Source organism: Chionomys nivalis, chromosome 7 (assembly GCF_950005125.1).
Source record: "Chionomys nivalis chromosome 7, mChiNiv1.1, whole genome shotgun sequence".
Lineage (NCBI taxonomy): Eukaryota > Metazoa > Chordata > Mammalia > Rodentia > Cricetidae > Chionomys > Chionomys nivalis.
The window spans coordinates 100,240,785-100,260,194 of NC_080092.1; the positions used below are offsets into that span (position 1 = coordinate 100,240,785).

Here is a 19,410-nt window from a genome sequence, read left to right on the forward strand (position 1 = left end):
AGCAGGCTGATAGCCCTGAATGGCAAGAGTGTTCCAAGGTTTTATGAGGTTAGGGCAGCATTCCCAAACTGCGTCAGGATCCCACAGAGCAGATCAGGAAAGGGTGTTGGTACCTGACTTTCCAGGGATAGGAGGGCCAATGGCTGTCAGAGATCTGTTGCTTCCAAGGTCAGGAGCACTAAGGGGAACTTTGCTGCTGGCTGCCCTGTGGTTTTCCCGGATTTGAAGGAAGAGGAACACTGTGGAGCACAAAGGAAGCTGTAGGGTCATGAGGTCTTGGCTGATTTTTTTTCCCAAGGCCAGAAAGACGTGGGCATCATCAGCTTGCTATAAGCCCTTCTTCCTGTATCCCAGGTCTACTTGTTCCTGGTCCTCAGACCTTGTGAGGCAGGTGGTGAGCCAGGCTGTGTTCAGTTGGTGTTCACCACTCTTTCTCAAAGTCAAGAACACCCTCGGGACAGCTTAGAATGAAAAGAGCCCCTTCCTGGGAGGTGATCTATGTACAGTGGCACACATGGCAGTAGTCCCAGGTCAGTGGTTGGGTCTAGCTAGTTGTGAAACTTGGTATTGAAATAAACCAGACCTCAGTGAGCTCAGACAGTTGGCCCAAGACCACAGGGCAGTTACTGGCCAGATTCAAGCCCATGTTTGTCTGACGCCAGAGTTCAGGCTGGCTGCTTACCCTGTATATCCCTCAACATTGCTCGTCAGTTTGTAAAGACCTCTCATGACCGAGGCCCAATCTGTGAGTATGCTCTTCCCACAGTCCATGACTCTGTGCAGCCCCAAGTGAGAAACAGACAAGCAGGGCAGGTGCTAGTGAGACGCAAGTTGGCAGGGCACTCGTAGGAATGAGGCCAAAGGAGGTGGAAGTCATCCGGACATTCAGACACTGAACATGTACTTAGAAACGTCTCCTCGGTAAGGTTTGGATGACCAGTGATGTAATAGGGTCTGTCTGTCGCCTAAGTGGAAAAGGGTGGCTCAGGAGCAGAGTGGTGGACAGAGTCATCTCATGATTGACTGCAGAGATGGTGGTAAGGGCCATCAGGGGTGTGGGGTGAAGAAAGAGCTGCCCAAGAGAAAAGTGGCAGACCGCCATCCCAGAACCCGCCCCGCTCTGAGGTCGTCATATCCGTGGCAGTGGAGACACTCAAATGTAGTCACTTTGTGGCAGCAGGTGCTGAACGGGGTAGCCTGGGTGTTGAAGTCAAGGGAGATGAGTCCTGGCCGGAAACAGACAGCTGCAGGGGAGTGTAATGTATTCAGGAAGATGGGAATAAACCTTGTGCCGGCAGCAACAGCGGGAGGGAGAGCTGAGGAGGCGGCATGCCCCTGCCAAGGAGGTATCTGGCTGCCGTTGTGTCTGCTGTGCAAGTGTGACCCGTTTTATTTTAGTCCCGTGTCGCACATAAGGTTAGTTTTCGTGACTCAGAGCCGAGACACAGGATGCAGAAGTTGCCCAGCCTCAGCACAGCTGGGACTAGAGTTGGCTTCTCATCTTTCAATCCTGTGATCACTTTCCACATAAAGTTTGTCCTTGATTAGCACCAAGGAGTTAAATTTTGAAAGAGCCCCTGTGCTTGTCAATGGACTTTCTAGGACCTAGAGAAGCTTCTAAAGTGGGGTGGGGTCTCTGGTGGGATGTTACAGCTACTTGGTTCCCTCTGGGTCCTGCTGCAGCCTGTGACAATCCAGATGGCTTCCCAGCTTCCCTGTCAGCTCTAGAGGACAAGGAGAACGGGTGTTTGCTCACTCTGCCATTGTCATCCCAGAAGGACCTGTCAGCAAATGAGCTAGAAGCCACACCAGTGCTTACCCACTGGACAATCGGTTCATCAATCAATCGACCAATCAGTGTGATGGTGATTTTTAGATCTATCTGCAACAGTTGGGCAGATGCCTATATTTTTATGATGATCTCAGGGAAGATAGGGGCTTTTTCAGGATGCTATGGAATTTTAGTGCTGACTGTCACACATTAGAGTTTTGTTTTGTTTTGTTTTGTTTTTAAATACAAATAACCCAGACCCAAACACAGGCTCTGTTCTCAGTGGCTATTCTGTGACCAAGGCTAGGGTAGTGACACTTGCTGGCAGCTTCTCACTGCTGAGAGCACAGCTTCTGTTCACATCCCCAGAAACTGTACCCAGGAAAACAGCCTGATCTGTGGTAGCCTCACTTGACTCAAAGCGTGTGGGCTTATCAGTAACCACCCAGGCTTGGCAACAGACTGTGGTAGGTCCCTTAGGTTCTTGTAGACCCTGTACGTCTCCCAAGAAAACTGCCCACTGCACTAGGGCCCAGCCCCCCATGCTGTCTCCTTAGAGCTCGCCTTCCTAGGGCCACCCAAGGCTGAGGATAAACAAGCAAAGAAATGGGAGCGAGTCTCCAGTGTTCCCTGCGGTTCAAGTGGGGTGGAGTCTCCATTCTCCCTGTGGATAACAGGAAGCTCACACCCCACCCGGCACGTGGAGATCTTCCTGCTGCTCTCTGTTTTGTGTGATCTTGGCTGTGCCCTTGACTTGTTCCTTTATTATTATAAAGCACATATTGAGATGTCCAAAAAATCACTATGAAGCATCTAGTAGCCAGTTTCTCTATAGTTGTCCTATAATTTACTTTGTTTTGGTCACATAGCCCATTTCTAACTTGTCACAGTCTTAATAAAACCACACTCTACCTTAGTACGTCCTGTACTAAGTACATCTCCTTAATAAGTTCCTGGATTAGAATTAACTGGTGGCCAAGTACAGTGGCACACGCCATTAATCCCAGCACTCGGGATGCAGAGGCAGATGGGGCCCTATGAGTTCAAGGACAGCCTGGTCTACAGAGTGAGTTCCAGACAGCCAGGGCTACATAGTGAGATCCTGTCTCAAGGGAAAGGGGGTGTTGACTGCTGTCTGGGAAGCTTTGCACTGAGATAGAAGACAAGATTGTATATGTTCCCAGTGTGATTGCTCTATTTTCCCAAATGTTGCCATAGTTTCTCTGACCCTTCCCTGAATGGTGTGACCCGGGGGCGGGGGAGGGGGGCGGTTCTTTTTTTTTTTTTTTTTTTTTTTTTTTTGGTTTTTTGAGACAGGGTTTCTCTGTAGCTTTTTGGTGCCTGTCCCGGAACTAGCTCTTGTAGACCAGGCTTGCCTCGAACTCCCAGAGATCCGCCTGCCTCTGCCTCCGGAGTGCTGGGATTAAAGGCGTGCGCCACCACCACCCGGCCGGGGGGTGGTTCTTTTTTTTTTTTTTTGTTAAATATTTATTTATTATGTATACAATACAATATTCTGTCTGTGTGTCTGCCTGTAGGCCAGAAGAGGGCATCAGATCTCATTCCAGATGGTTGTGAGCCACCATGTGGTTGCTGGGAATTGAACTCAGGACCTTTGGATGAGCAGGCAATGCTCTTAACCGCTGAGCCATCTCTCCAGCCCCCGGGGGGCGGTTCTTTAAGTGTGTGCTTGATGCCTATAGTGGGGCAGGGAGTGGCACAGTAGATCCCTTGCTGGAGACTGCACTCTGTGGATGCTTGGTGGCCACTTACCTCTGGTGTTCGCTCATCTAAAGGAGGCTCTCCTGGCCCGGCCTGCTTATCCCTAGGACTCTATGGAAGCTGAAGGCCTAAGAGTTCACTGGAAGAGAATGCTTTGGTGCTGAGCAGGCTGACCTGGGGTCAGGGTATTCACATTTGCACAAAGAGGACATCTGACCTTTCCTCCCAGTTTCTTCCACATACTCTGTTTTAGTGCAGTGGCCAAGCCACACTGACTGTTGTAGGGTAGGGCTCACCATACCAGGAAGACCAGCTGAGGTTGGGGGAGAGGGCGGTCTGTAAGTCCCATGGTGTCAGTCACACTGAAGCTGAGCTCGGTAGCTAGCCCTTTCTCTGCGGGGACTCTAGTAAGGCCTCTGTCCCTGGGCTCGGGTGGCCATCTTGGTCAGCAGTGTTCTCTCTGTGTTGGCAAATGGAGAGAACTGGCTGACCGTTTTGCTTTGTTTTTCCCTGACATTTTTCTGTGCTATCACTAAACCTCCTTGAATTCAAGGAGTATTTGTACGAACGGCGTTAGTGGAGGACAGCTATCACCCGGCCTAGTTGTGTTATCTAGCCTGGCCCTGCTCCCTCAGTTCCCGAGTCTTTGAGCCGTTCTTACTGACAGCACCATCAAATGGGGACTGTAATGGGAATTATTAATCTGTTCCGCCTTATAAATAGCAAATCACACTCTAGTCTCTAAACCAAATCACTGTGAACATTTTCCTTCTGGGAGGAAGAAAGAGTTTCTAGTCAGATATAATTAAACTTGCTACCTGGTGGGTAAAGTTAAGCCTGCGGCAGAGCAGAAGATGTAGGGCATGCCCGCCCGCATCTTAGGGCTTTGAACTGCTCTGACCTGCAGTGGACTCATCCGTGTCCTAGGCATGGACCCTCTGCCTTGTCAGGATGCAGTCTGCTTGCTCCTGGATTGGCACTCAGTGCAGCTTTCCTCCAGCTCCTTTCCATAGTGCACACGCCTGCCCTCCATGCCCTGCCTGGAGTCTGCAGCGTGTGCACGGCCAGGCTCTCCATGCATGCACTTGACGTTTGCTCCTCATCTGTCCCTCCCACGGAGTGGCGCTCTTCGTGGTAGCAGGTCTAGGTCTCCAGGACCAACGGAAAGGCTATGCGGTAAGTAAGCTGTACAGGGTAGGCCTTTGTTCCTTGGCCCTTGCACAGCAGTGGATCCCTTGATCGCGTGATGTGTGTCTTTGAGCCTAGCTGGGCTTGTGCTGCATGTGTGGAACAGTACAGCTGTATGCTGCCAGCTGTGCTCAGTCCATACCTGTAAGGGCAACAAGAAAACTGTTGGTGTGTGTCTTCCTGGAGGGCAAAGCGTAGGAGCTACTTAGGGTGAGGTGAGCCTACATAGTGACTGTCTTGTCTCCTTGAAGGAGATGTGTGGGAACTCTGGGAATGTCAGGGACTCCAGAAAAACCTCCCAGCCACAGCCCAGCCTGTCCTTCCCTCTCCATCAAGATCTGTTCCCACATCTGACCCCCTTGCCTATTTCAGTAGCCATGGCAGCACTAATGCAGACGCCATCTTGTCTAGGATTCCTGGCCGGCTGAATGACCGGAGAACCCCTCTGGGTGAGCTGAACTGGATCTTCACAGCCATCACAGACACCATCGCCTGGAATGTGCTCCCTCGGGGTGAGAGACACCACCATCAAACAGTATCGCTGGTTCCCTCCAATGAAGAAGCTGACGGGCACTGAAAACAGGAAGGAGGGCAAAAGAGCCTCAGGAGGGTTGGGTGTGGTGATGTTGTGCAGGGACCAAGGGTCAAGTGCTTAGGACCAGGGCAGGTGGCAAGCTCCACGTCAGCCCTGCTTATAACCTCAGCAATGTTTTCCCAGCAGGCCCAGGGCTCCACTTCCTTAATAAGTGTTGACATTGTCCTTATCTGTTGAAACCAGAATTCTTGCTATAAAACGTGTGTACTTTGTTTATAGGTTGGTTGGGATTTGTGTTTTTGTTCATATGTAGACTGATATGTGCATGTGTGTGTGTGTTGCCAGTGAGACGTGTGTGTCAGTCTCAACTTGTCTGTAATAATTTTTGATGGAAGAAAGCTTGTGTGCTTGGCTTCCAGTACTGGGCACAACTCACTGAAGATTCCTTGTTATTTTTTATCTGCCTTCAGATCTCTTCCAAAAGCTCTTCCGACAGGACCTGCTGGTGGCAAGTTTGTTTAGAAATTTTTTATTGGCAGAAAGAATCATGAGGTCGTATAACTGCACTCCAGTTAGCAGCCCACGACTCCCACCAACATACATGCATGCCATGTGGTAAGTCCGTCCAGCAGTTCTCTTGTGCTTGGGACCCTCCTCATGTGCCTGTCGCTGTAATAGGCTGGGCTTCCTGGAACCTCAGTGTCCTGGTCTGGTGAAGGGTGGCACCAGCCTTGGGGAAGGAAGGAAGGAAACTCTAGGTGGACAGGGTGGGCTGTGGACCCACACTCGCCAGCAGGTGGAGCTGTTGTGAAAGGCTGTAAACTGCAGGAGAAAACAGTGACTGGGGCGGGCCTTGAGTCCTCTTCCTGCCCAGCCCCCACTTCCTGTCCTCACACTGCTGGTGCCCTGTGGCCTTGGCTCCGCTGTCCTGGAACTTGCCCAGTAGACCATGCTGGCCTCAAATTCCCACCGCCCTTCTTAAACTGTGAACCACTGTAGGGGTCCTCTGGCCTATTTGGATCTTATACTGAGAAAGAAATGGCCCCAAATTTATTAAGTGAATACAAGATTTCTCAAAAATGTAAAGCCATGTGTGACACACACATACACTGTGACGCACACACACACTGTGACGCACACACACACTGTGACGCACACATACACTGTGACGCACACATACACTGACACACATATACACTGGTCTTTATCACTGCTCATCATTTTGTTACTGTAGTCATAACAATAAAAATTAATACAGCATGGAGCTGGAGAGAGGGTTCACAGCCACCTGTAACTCCAGTTCCAGTTCCAAGGGAGTCAGCACCCTTCTCTGGCCTCTTCAGGCACTGCACACACATGGTGCACATACACGCAGACAAAACACTCACACACATAAAATTAAAATAAAATTTAAAATAATAATAATTTTGAACATATCTGAAGACATTTGATGTGGCTTTCTGTATTGTCAACTTTTCATTGCTTTTTAAAAAGATTTATTTATGTATCTTATGTATATGGGTGTTTTGTCTATATGTATGTCTGCACACCAAAAGAGGGTATCAGATCCCTTAAGACTGCAGTTACAGATGAGCTGCCATGTGAGTACTGGGAATTGAACTCAGGACCTCTGGAAGAGTAGCCAATACTCTTAACTGCTGAGCCATCTCTCTAGCTCCTAAGATTTATTTTGTTGAAACAGGGTCCCATCGTATAGTCCAGGCTGGCCGCACTCACAAACATCTGCTGTTTCTACCTCCCATGTGCTGGGATTAAAGATGCAGGCCATAGCACATGGTTTAACTGCCATTATTTAGCAGAATAGCCGATTTAATGAATTTATAGGGAAAAAGTTACACTGCTGGTTATGGCTTCAGAGCTTTCTGTCCGTGGTCTCTTGGCTGCCCTGCCTCTGGGGATGTTTTGAGGCAGTACTTCCTGGCAAGAGCACATGATGGAGCAAACTGTTCACTGGCAGCCTGCTGGGAAGCACAGAGGGGAAGGGGAGAGCTGGATCCCAGTGTCCCCTTCCTGGGCATGCCCAGTGCTCTGACATCTTCCCTCTAGGCACCACCTCCCACGAGTGCCTGGGAGCCTTGGGGGACACTCCACATCCAACTGGCAGCGCTCTTCACACAAGTGGAGCTTGTGGATTCAAAATGAGAGGACAAAAATGAGTCTTCACCCCAAAGACCTTTGTACGGTGTTGCAAAGTTGGATTTTTTAGGAGACACACATCGGCTTTTACCACCGCCAGGAACCCAGAGGAGCAAGTTGTTTGTAAACTTACCCACCCAGAACCAGAAACTAAGTATTTTCTGGGGCAAAACCAAAGTGAGTGGTGTCCAGCCCTCATGGACTGTAAGCAACGGTCACTTTGGAAGGATTTGAGGATAGTGTAACATTGACACCAAGCGTGGAAGTGGACTGCTGAGAAGTAGCTGGCTGTTCAAGCGCAGAGGGAGCACCCACCTGGTTCATTTCCCATTATGCTGTGCATTGCAGAGGGGAGGGCAGAGCGCTCTCTGAGAAGCCTATGGAATGTGTAAATGGCCCTTTGGGGGCACAGATACAGTGAGTGTTTGGGAGAGAACACATCCTCAGAATAGCTGACTTCCTTACATCTTGTTTCCTCTGAGCCAGGATTTTTGTAAAAAATGTTATTATAAGAATCCAAAGCCAGGTGTGTGGCACATGCCTTTAATCTCAGCACTCAGGAGCCAGAAACAGGTGAATCTCTGTGAGTTTGAGCCAGTCTGGTCTATAGAGTGAGTTCCGGGGCAGCCAAGACTGAGAAACCCTGTCTCGAAGAAACAAAACAAACAAAAAGAAACCAAAAGAGTGGCTGGGGAGATGGCTCAATGATGAAAGTGCCAAGCAGATATGGCGACTGCCCTGCCATTCCAGTCTCTAAAGGTGGAGATGCCTAGCGGTCCCTGTTAGAGACCTTGTCCAGAGACTGATGTGGAAGATCCCTGACACCAGCCTCATCCTCCACATTCACACTGCGTGGGTACCAGAGAAGCCAAAGGGAAAGGAGCAGGTGGGGCAAGATGACGGTCTCCCACAGCAGTTTTCTCAATGCTGACCACCCTGGGGAGTGAACTTCACAGGTCAGATGAGAGGCAGGGGTCCTTTGAGAAGGGGCCCTAGGAACCACAGTTGTCCACATGCAGCTGGGCAAGGAAGCCTTTCTCCTCTGGGACTGCAGCCTTGGCATGCTGGGCATCTCTATTGTAAGAATGCCCACCTTAGCAAGTTCCCTGTAGATGAGAAGACGTAGTTCAGTATCTGCCTACAGGGTTAGCGTGCCAACTTCACATACCTTGTTCCATTCACTGGAAAGAATCCTGTGGCTTGTGCCATGCTAAGAGGAGGGAGTCTGGTACCTCCTTCCACCAACCCCCAGCTGGATTGTGTTCTCAGTGTGTCAAGATGGAGCTTGTGAGGAGAGACATGGGTTCTGTGGTAGAGCGAGAATGTGGCCCCGCCCGCCAGGAAGCCTGGAGCCACCTTCTCATAGATGGGGAAGGCGTCCCTTTAGGGCCAGTGTCTCATCATCTGGAGTGGATCCTTTCCCAATCCAGACCCACACAGTCAGCATAGGCCATTGATAGGGCCGTGAAGAAGCAACGTAATCAATCATGAGACCTCACTGTGAGAGTAAAGAATGGAAAATTCATAGCAAACAGGATGTCCTTTACAAGTGGGCAGTTCGGGGCTGGGCAGTGGTGGTGCACGCCTTTAATCCCAGCACTCAGGAGGCAGAGGCAGGCGGATCTCTGTGAGTTTGAGGCCAGCCTGGTCTACAGAGTGAGTTCCAGGACAGACTCCAAAGCTATGAGAAATCCTGTCTTGAAAAAACATACATAAATAAATAAATAAATAAATATTAAAGAAAAACCACAAGTGGGCAGTTCAAAGAGTAAAGGAATGACTGTGTTGAAACAGAGTCTGCAGAGAAAGGAAGTGTTCTGTCTTGAAACCCATGTAGGCCTCTGCTAGTGGGTATGCTGTTAGTGAGAGGCTACCTCCTAGCGTCTCTGCACAGAAGTACAGGGTCAGAAAAGAGCTGAGTAAGTCTTCATGGCCTATAGCTGCACAGTTGGGGCTGCCACGCTTGCTTACTAGAAGCTTCGTGTATCTCTGTATTCTCCAGACTCAAGCCCACTGTGAACTAGAGAGCCCAGCATCCTCTTAGGACGCCCCACATGGCTTTTGTACAACTCTGCCAGCAAAGAAGTGGAGGCTCCATCATTGGCAGCTGACCCTGTTTTTCTGGTCAAATGACACAGCTCCTGCCATACCCAGGGGTGGGCCAGGTCATGGTAGTGGGAAGGGGCTTTGGGACTCCTGTTCAAGTCAAGGAGTATCTTGCAAGAAAGAAGCATTTGCTACTGGTTGAAGACTCATACTGGAGGCTGTGGGAGGGAAGCAGCAGGGTCTTGTAGGACAGGGAGTAGCACTTAGCATGGCTGCCTCCTGGGGCCACCAGAAGAGACAGAGTGTCAACCCCAGAACCCACGTGCCAGTTCCTTATTCCCGTTTCAGCCAGCTCCACCCTCTTGCCAGATAGAAGCCCGACATTCTTCCTTCCAGCTGGATGTTGGGGGTGCCCATGAGCTGGCAATGCCTGCTGTGGAAACTGGCCAATCATCTTGGTGTTTCCTTCACTTAATGCCCAGCACCAGAACCACTGACTTGGGGCCTCGCCCTTGACTGTAACGTTGCTGGGTACAGTCTCTGACTCTGACCCCTGCCCAGCCAGCTTGCTCCTACTCAGTGCCTCACTGCCATCTTCCACTTCTCTTTGTAACTTCCTGCAGCTCCTGTGCCCCACCCTCTCTTCCCTGTCTTCCCCACCAGTACCTTTCTCTGCTCAGTCCACTTTGCCCTGAACTAGCTGTGGTCCACCCAAGCAGTGAGTTCCACAGGTCTAAGAAGATACAGACTATGACTGACGAGGGACTCTGAAAGTCTAGCGGTGTCTCTGTCTGAGCCTTCCTGACAAAACTGCAAGTAGAGGATAGCCCGCCCCAGTGCCGTGGAGGATAGCCCACCTCAGTACAGTGGAGGATAGCCCACCTCAGTACAGTGGAGGATAGCCCGCCTCAGTACAGTGGAGGATAGCCCGCCTCAGTACAGTGGAGGATAGCCCGCCTCAGTACAGTGGAGGATAGCCCGCCTCAGTACAGTGGAGGATAGCCCGCCTCAGTACAGTGGAGGATAGCCCGCCTCAGTACAGTGGAGGATAGCCCGCCTCAGTACCGTGGAGGATAGCCCGCCTCAGTACCGTGGAGGATAGCCCGCCTCAGTACCGTGGAGGATAGCACGCCTCAGTACCGTGGAGGATAGCCCGCCCGAGTACCGTGGAGGATAGCCCGCCTCAGTACCGTGGAGGATAGCCCGCCCGAGTACCGTGGAGGATAGCCCGCCTCAGTACCGTGGAGGATAGCCCGCCCGAGTACTGTGGAGGATAGCCCGCCTCAGTACCGTGGAGAATAGCCCGCCTCAGTACCGTGGAGAATAGCCCGCCCGAGTACCGTGGAGGATAGCCCGCCTCAGTGCCGTGGAGGATAGCCCACCTTAGTACAGTGGAGGATAGCCCGCCTCAGTACAGTGGAGGATAGCCCGCCCCAGTATAGTGGAGGATAGCCCGCCCCAGTACTGTGGAGGATAGCCCATCCCAGTGCCGTGGAGGATAGCCCATCCCAGTGCCGTGGAGGATAGTCCGCCCCAGTATAGTGGAGGATAGCCCGCCTCAGTACCGTGGAAGATAGCCCGCCCGAGTACCGTGGAGGATAGCCCACCCCAGTACAGTGGAAGATAGCCCGTCCCAGTGCCATGGAGGATAGCCCACCTTAGTATAGTGGAGGATAGCCCGCCCGAGTACCGTGGAGGATAGCCCATCCCAGTGCCGTGGAGGATAGCCCACCCCAGTATAGTGGAGGATAGCCCGTCCCAGTGCCGTGGAGGATAGCCCACCTCAGTACCGTGGAGGATAGCCCACCTCAGTACAGTGGAGGATAGCCCACCTCAGTACAGTGGAGGATAGCCTACCCCAGTATAGTGGAGGATAGCCCACCCGAGTACCGTGGAGGATAGCCCACCCCAGTACCATGGGGGATAGCCCACTCCACTACCGTGGGGGATAGCCCACCTCAGTACAGTGGAGGATAGCCCACCTCAGTACTGTGGAGGATAGCCCACCTTAGTATAGTGGAGGATAGCCCACCCCAGTACAGTGGAGGATAGCCCGCCTCAGTACCGTGGGAAAAGAGTCATCTCTCTTATAGTGTTATATAAAATAGACGTTAAATAACACATTGACACTGCATGTGTCCACAGTACAACTGTTTTCCATGCCACAGTCTCTGTCATACACAGAAAAAGGCTGAAGAGAGTCACAGCAGGCCTCAGACAGGATAGCGGTGACGCTCACCTCCTAAAAACTGTTGGAGATTCCTTTGAAATTAGAGGCCTCTTTAGAGATTTCCTGTTCCTTTGAAACAGTAAGTGCTTTGTTTTTCTTTTTGAAATTGAATCATTATAGTTAAGGCATTATTTGTCATCAAATAAAACTTAGAAACAAACATAAGAAATAACTGGGCATCTCTCTGCATGATGAAAGCGTGAGCAGCAGATTCCCCAAGGTTCAGTGCCTGTGCTTGATCTCGTGATACTTTCAGACGATGTGGGAAGGGCTCATTAAAGTCTCAAGTTGGCTGTTAACTCGTGTCCATTAGACAGAGTTCTGCACGTGGAACTGCTCAGCCAATGAAACACCCAGCCATAAAGGGGATTTCACTGTGAGGGTAGCTGCAGACCCACTGCGCTCCATGCAGTGGGCTGGTGCACCCTGGAGGAGTGTAAAGCAGTCCATACCAAAGCAAGTGAGCAAATTCGGACACAGTAAGGATCAGGGTCTGCGGTGTTCCTGCTCTCCATGGCATTTGACCTCTGTGAGAAGAGCCTAGCCCTCCACCCAGCAAAATGACAGCAACAGGGAGACCCATTCAGAAGAAAAGCTGTGGGGCAAGGTCTGCCGACTTCATGAGCTGCTCCAGGCTGGGCTGACCCTTCAGATCTATTGGACCTCCATTTCCTGTCCTGTAGACGCTTCCAGACCCCATGCTAAGGTGGTGTTGGAGGGAGGGAGCCGCTTGTTCTTCCAGGCCGCCCAGAACCAAAATAACCACACAGAAACTATTAATTAAATCACTGCTTGACCCGTTAGTTCTAGCTTCTTATTGGCTTACTCTTACATCTTAATTTAACCCATCTCCATTAATCTGTGCATCACCACGAGGGCATAGCCTACCAGCAAAGTTTCAGCATGTCTATCTTTGGTGGCTCCATGGCATCTCTCTGACTCCACCCTCTTTCCCCCAGCATTCAGTCCAGTCCTCCCCACCTACCTGAGTTGGCCAAGGCAGTTTCTTTATTCATTAATGGTAATCACAGCACACAGAGGGGACTCCCACATCAAGGTGGTCAGGGCACTGCTCCTACTCCCCTTCCCTTCTGCTCCTGGTCTTCTGCTGAATTTGGTGAGATGTCAGCTTCTGTCTTCTGTTGCTTAAGGTAGGAACTGCAGTGTTCAAAACTGTGGTAGGCGGGAGCCTGCCGCAGAGGTCTCTGTTCAGTGTCTGATAAATCAGGGCCACTCCCTCAGGAGGAGCAGCATCAAGTGATTTCTGCTCGTACATATTTTTTTGCCTGTTGCCTTTTGAGCTGTTGGGGGTTGAACCCGGGATATTGTACTTGTTAGACAGTATCCAGAGTGTTTAGTTGGCTCCCCAGAAGGTGAACTTAGGAGAACTCATCTGAACTTCTGGGGCCCAGGGGACATTGCTGGATCAGAGGGAGCTGGGGAGTCAGGAGGGAGTGCCCCACAGAAAGCATGCCTGTCCTACTCTGGGTCTGCGGCTGGGCAAGGAGCCAGGGCAGAGTGTGACAGGACTTGGTGACTGAGTATACTGTAGCTGCCGGCATCTTAGGGGAAGTCAGTGAACAGCTGGAAACTGAGTCTAGTTAGGAGGGACTTAGGATACTAACTTGAGAGGTGGCATTCGAGTAAGGGAGAAAATGGCTGCTATTTGTTTACTTAGCACCTGTGAATGTTCCCCGAAATCCAGCACACATGGTCTCACTGATCCTCGCCACACTTCTGACACGCACATCCTGTCCTTAACTGTGCATCTAAGAAGCTGAGGGTCTAAAAGTCTGTGACTTATCCAAAGGCACACAGTGCCTGCTGGCTGAGCGACAATGTGATTCTACCTTAGCCTCAGCCTCCCCCGGGCCTGCATTGCTCAGTTCTGCAGGAAGGTGGGATGGCTGCCCGAGAAGAGGATCTCAGAAAGCAGATAGCAGCTCTTGAAGAAGTGATCTAGGGTTGGGGTTATGAAGAGAAATGGGACCTGGCTCGGGCTGCATTCTCCCGGTGAATGCTGGCCCAGGGTTCTCTTCATTCGGGAGGCAAGGGAGACAGTTTTCCAAGGAGCATGCGGTGCTGATGGACACTGATACCCAGGGTGTCCCGCAAACTCATCATCTGAGCACCCCATTTAATTCTCCAATTCACTTGGGTGCCTTTGTATCCTAAATGTGGATATTGGGTGCAAATGTTATTTAACTGACTCAGGTGTGAGCTGGGATCCCGTGGCAGTAAATCTCCCATGGAACCTAAGAGAGGAAGAGGAAGAGGAAGAAGGTAGTGACCAGTTGAAGCTTGGGGACTCAGTAGTCTTTGGAGCAGAGGTGTAATGCACCTTTCCAGCCAAGGAAGTGCACAGCCAGGACCAGAAGGGCTGCAGGCATGGCAAGAGCAGGTCCTGTGACCCAGTCTCAGCAAACAGCCCCCAATGTAAATTAACCCCACCACAGAAACCAGTCAGACCATCCAATTTTTGGTTAAGTAACCCCAAATCCGTGTTTTCATGTGTCATTACCTGTCTTATGATGAGATCTAATGCAGTTTTGTAAAAACATTTGAGATCCAAACTAACCAAATCCTTATACAGACTACATGTAGTTCACAGTCTGCCTGTCAAAACTAACCAAGAGTGAATTCCGGGAACAGGCTTCAGGAGCCCGTTAACCTCAGCACAACCACCATCCCTAACGTTACGTGGCTGTGTGCAATGATGAGGAGTCCTCAGGGTTCTGACCCTTCTTCCTGAGCCCATGCAGTCTGGACAGTGTCTGAAGGTCCTCTTCAATTTGAAATCTTGTGCCCAATGTCCTGGCTCCTTGCTCTATGAGAAGTACCAAAGAAGTGCATTCGAGGGGTGCTTGTGACAGAATCCAATGAGACGTGACTTCAGGGAGGAGAGAATTCATGCCTCTGACCGTGTTCTCTGGGGAGGGCTCAGCGATGGCAGCGCTGTTGTGAGCTGAGTGGGAAGTAAGCACTAGTCAGTCTCGTCGTGCTGGGAGCTACATGGGAAGCCACTCTGGCCAGACTCCGGAAGGGACTGCTTGGACCTGGGGACAGGCTGATGCTTTTAACTGCTAGGTCCAGTGCAGCAAAGATACACTGGAGCAGGGCTTAGCAGCCTCCTGGGTTTTGTGGGGGCACAGCAGCTCCAGGGGCCAGAGGAGTGAGCCTGACCTCAGCAGAGAGCTGTCTCACTGTCTCTGCTTGGCTCCAGTGCCCCATCCCATCTCTCCCAGATGTCTCCTTGCCACCAAAACACTTGAGAAACTAAGTCACCAAGTAACCCCAACCATCAGAGGAGCTAGTTGAATGGTTCCCCATGCCTTATGTCTAAGTGCTGCTCATTTTTTTTTTAACATGCATTAGTGTTTGGCCTGCATGTATGTCTGTGTGTAGGTGTCAGGACCCCTGTAACAGGATTTACAGACAATTGTAAGCCACCATGTGGATGCTGGGAATTGAACCCGGGTCCTCTGGAAGAGCAGTCAGTTTAACCTCCAAGCCATCTCTCCAACTCTCTATTCTAACAGTTAGTGATATTTAGTCCTCTTGCCTGCTGCCTCCTGGGCCCAGTGTGGCTTGCTGTCCAGGTTAACCTTAGATGGTTTTCCAGTTTGGCATGTTACTTGACAAAATTGTTCCCTGAATATTAGATGTTCCTTGTAAAATAAATAAATAAATAAATAAATAAATAAATAAGCCATTTCAGAAAGGCTCTCCTCTCCCCTTGGGTGTCAGGGGCTTTGCTGATCTACCTCACGTGTCTCAGTCCTAGGGGAGGAGGGACGGTGACTGTTACCTCCTTTTTGCCTCCTTGTTGGGCCTTGGGCATCTTAGTTTGTGTTTCCCGGAGACCAGCCTCTGCACTGCTTCACCCCAGCCCGTGTGTGCTGGGATGGGTTCTCAGCATTTATCACTAAGAAACACTGCAACCTGAGGCATCTGCTCGTGGGTCTGTTGTTCCAGAATCTCCCTGTATGCTAAGCTGGGAGCTCATACCAGCATAGTGTTCACCACGTAAGCTCCCTGGAGTCCAAACTGGGAATGAGCCCAGTGTTCTGAGCACCAGGTAACGTTCTGGAAGAGCCTGGAATCTCATGACACGGTTGGGCTGGCTGTTGTATGAGAGGGTCATTTTCCCCAAGCTGTAGATTGACATGTGAGGTCTTGAGACACAAGCCCCCACCCCAAGGGACAGTTTTGTTTGGATTAAACTGAATGAGAAGCCAGGTCAGACAGACATGGTCCAGATAGGCGAGGAAGAAGGTAGCCACTCCCTCTCGTCGCTGCCTTTGTTTCTGTGAGTCTACCGCAGCGCGTTTATGCCCAGGAAAGAGGAAGACTTTGGCACCTGGCGTAAGCACCTTTACCCTGCAGGTGTGGCGTGTACAGCACAGCCCCCTTTGAGAGACCATCGTGGTCAGTGGGAATGTTCTGCCAGATGCTTCACCTGCCACCAGAAGGAGCTGGGCATCCGAGCTCCCAGAATCCAGCAGCACATGCTGGCCTTTGTCTCTCCTGTAGTTTTGGGCCATGGCTCAGGCTGAATGGTTTCTAAGCCTTGCCCTCCTGTAGAGATACCTCGCCATACCTCTCCTTAGCTCCAGGGCATAGGAAGGCCCGTGGGCAGGCCATCACCACCTCTGCCCCTTTGTGATATCTGGCACTCTTGGAGGCTGGGCATGTAGACCTATCGTCATTTGCCTGTCCTAACCCAAATCTGCCCCTTGAAGGGGGGTGGGGAAAAGAGGTGGAGCACCACGCCACCCCTGAGGGCCAGGTCACTGCAGAGCTGAGCTCCTTCCAGACCTTGGCTGTGCCTCACCACTGAAGGATGCTGTGGACTCTGGGCTCTGCCGTCTGCCACCCCAGGTGATAAAACTCTTCCCATAGTGCTCAGGGCTTGTGTTCCTTCACAAATAGATGGCAACACACGCATCCCCAGGGAACTCATAGGAAAGGTAGGCAGGAAGGAGCCTTTGGAGTAAATAATTTAAAATCCGGTTATTATATCCTTGAGTTGTGATGGAGAGGGAACAAAGCTACCAAAAACTGGGGTTAGAGCGTAAGTAATGTACATTTATACTCTGCTTCAGGCGGGGGAAGCAGACGATGAAATACTCAGAGCCCATTTCCTGTTTAATTTTTGATGCAAAGCCATCAGGGAGTCGTTCTCCTTCACTCTCAATTTCAGGGGTCCTGAAACCTTGCATTTCTCTGTGGTAATAACCTGTGTTTTCTGCTCTGATTGATCAGTGCAGATGGAGCCCACACTGGCTCGGAAGGCTTTCCTCCAGCCCACTGCCTGGGTGCTTGCCATCCTAGGCCAGTTTCCTGAAAACCCAGGCTCTTCCTGGCGGTGACTCAACCAGCAGCTTAGAAAGTCCCTCATCACTCCTTGCTGTGTAAGGAGGGAGGCCAGTTCAGATCAACTGGGCTCACCCTGTTACCCCTCCTGCCTGCTCCAGATCACCTCAGTTCTGCTACTCTCCTCAGAGTCTACGAGCTCCCTGTGGGAAGCCAGTGCAGACACCTCCCTACTTTTCCCAACCTCTGATCCTCCCTGGGTAACAACAGAGAGCTGGTGTGTCCTGTGCTACATGGCGAGCTGGTGTGCCCAGACGACACATAGCTGGTGTGCCCTAGTGACACATAGCTAGCTGGTGTGCCCTAGTAACACACACAGGAGAGCTGGCGTGCCCAGACGACACATAGCTGGTGTGCCCTAGTGAGACACAGAGAGGAGAGCTGGCGTGCCCAGACAACACATAGCTGGCGTGCCCGGGTGACACATGGAGAACCAGTGTACAGCACCGCAGTTGTCACGGGGTTTTATAGACTGCTTTTCCACTTGTCCGTAGCTGAGAATCCCAAATTAAGACTGCAGATTTGGCTGACTGTTAGCTGAGAAAATGCAGCCAGCTCTAATCAGCTGGTGCTTGTGCTCATCAGAGGACAGTTGTTCTGCTAAGGACGAGACTGTTACATAATTTTACAGCTAATAGAAAGTGCTGAAGTCATCTGGTCTGGCCCAGGGAGAGTGCCCAGGTTACCCACCATGCTCTGTGCTCCACTGCCTCTCAGCCCAGGGAGCTGGCGCAGGACTGAGGCACCCCTGCTCCGTCTGCCAGTGGCCCTGTGTGTTCTCAGTCGGGCTTCTTCTCTTTGATGTCACAAACAGACTTTGTGGCCCTCACAGGTACTCTTTGCTGCCTTTACCTAAGCATGGCTCCCTCTGCTGACTCTGTCTTAGTTCATCAGTTTCCACCAAGCCTTTTATGCAAGAAAACAAAGCGTGGAGCCCATTTTCTGGTGAGGGAACTGGGTAGTGGGTTTAGTTCTCCCAGAGGTAGGGGTTAGGTGGGGCCACAGGGTCGACTGTGTGGGTTAGAATGCATTTGCCTCCAGTGTGATGGCACAGCAGGCATGTCAGCTTAGACACAAACACATAGATGCGTGTGCCTTACCTTTCTGCTTAGTTCCAAAAGTGTCACGTCAGCCAGCTGCCAAACACACACTGCCTACTTCCCATTTCCACTTCCCCCTAATTTCTACCCTTTCTTCTAACTCCTGAAATTGAAACTTTCCAATGGATTAAATTCAAGGCATTTTTACAGAATTTAATTGCAATAATTGACTTTGCTGCTGTCTCAACAAAGAATGGATGTCTTCCCCGATGCTGCCGAGCGTTCGTTTGCCTGCGGTCGGGGGTTTATTGAACATATGGGAGCTATTTATTGCCCAAAGTTGGAGCCACTTTTGATTATCTCCTGATTGCCTCTTAATTTCATCAGCAGGAAAGGGCTGCATGGGAGTGAGGTTGGGGGGCAGTGTATACAGAGGGGGCCAGCGTGGGGGGTGGGATGTAAAAGGAGTCACTTTCTCACCTTAAATCTATCCTTTCCTTCTGAATTTTAAATGTCTCCATTCTTGCTTGGTTCTTTATTAAGACATAGAGAAAATGTGCCCCTTTACCTACCAGCATGCGGTCTCATTAGTCTAAATAAAAATAACAAGAGTCTCCAGGTCTCCCAGGAAATTACCAGGGAGAAGAGATTGCTATTCCAGAAACAAAAGCTGTCTTACTGATCATCTCCGATTTCTCCAAGTCGGGAGGGGCCTGGTGAAGATGGAGAAGTCAGCACATGTGGCTGTGCACAGTCCTCCAGTGCTGTGCGCAGTCCGCCAGTGCTGTGCGTTTCTGACTGGTCCTCACTTGGCCCACAGCTCAGCCAAGGCCTTTTCCTTATCTCAGGGTCCCATAGGGACCCCATGAGGATGGTGTCGCCATTTTTTACTCCATGGATTGTGAGTCTGGTTACTGGAGAAACAAGCCCAAGTAGAACTATATAGACCCAGACCTGTTGAGTGACTGCTCTATGAGCCCCCTCTTCAGGTGGGGATCAAGGAGGGCAGGGTTGAAGCCAGCCCTGTGGTACATTCTCACCCCATTGTCTTTAACCCAACTCAGCTCTGGGCAAAGGTTGCTTTCATTTTTCTCTGAAAATGCACGTTAAAGGCCTGCAATTTGAAGTGCCCACAAGCAGTCTGACTTTGCTCCCTTCTAATGGTGGGGCACAGCAGGAGCCTTGGAAAGGCCAGCAGAATGAGTCATGACTGTTAGTGTGACGCTCCTGTAGCCACAGAGGGGCCAGGGTCTGGGATTGTGAGAGGATGCTTAGGAAGACCGTGCGAAAGCTTGGGACTCGAGGAACTGGCTAGGAAGTATTGGGTATTTCAGACATGCTTATC

At 50.9% G+C, this 19,410-nt stretch overlaps 1 protein-coding gene across 2 annotated transcripts in view; it reads left to right on the plus strand.

Annotated features, from left to right (window-relative positions):
• Window positions 1-19,410, plus strand: part of Rptor (regulatory associated protein of MTOR complex 1) — a 301,243-nt gene that overhangs the window by 196,682 nt on the left and 85,151 nt on the right. For both annotated transcript variants that reach the window (XM_057774578.1, XM_057774579.1), the window contains exons 8-9: window positions 5,093-5,193; window positions 5,687-5,831. In XM_057774578.1, the coding sequence (XP_057630561.1) occupies window positions 5,093-5,193; window positions 5,687-5,831 (246 nt within the window). The remainder of the gene's footprint in view (window positions 1-5,092; window positions 5,194-5,686; window positions 5,832-19,410) is intronic.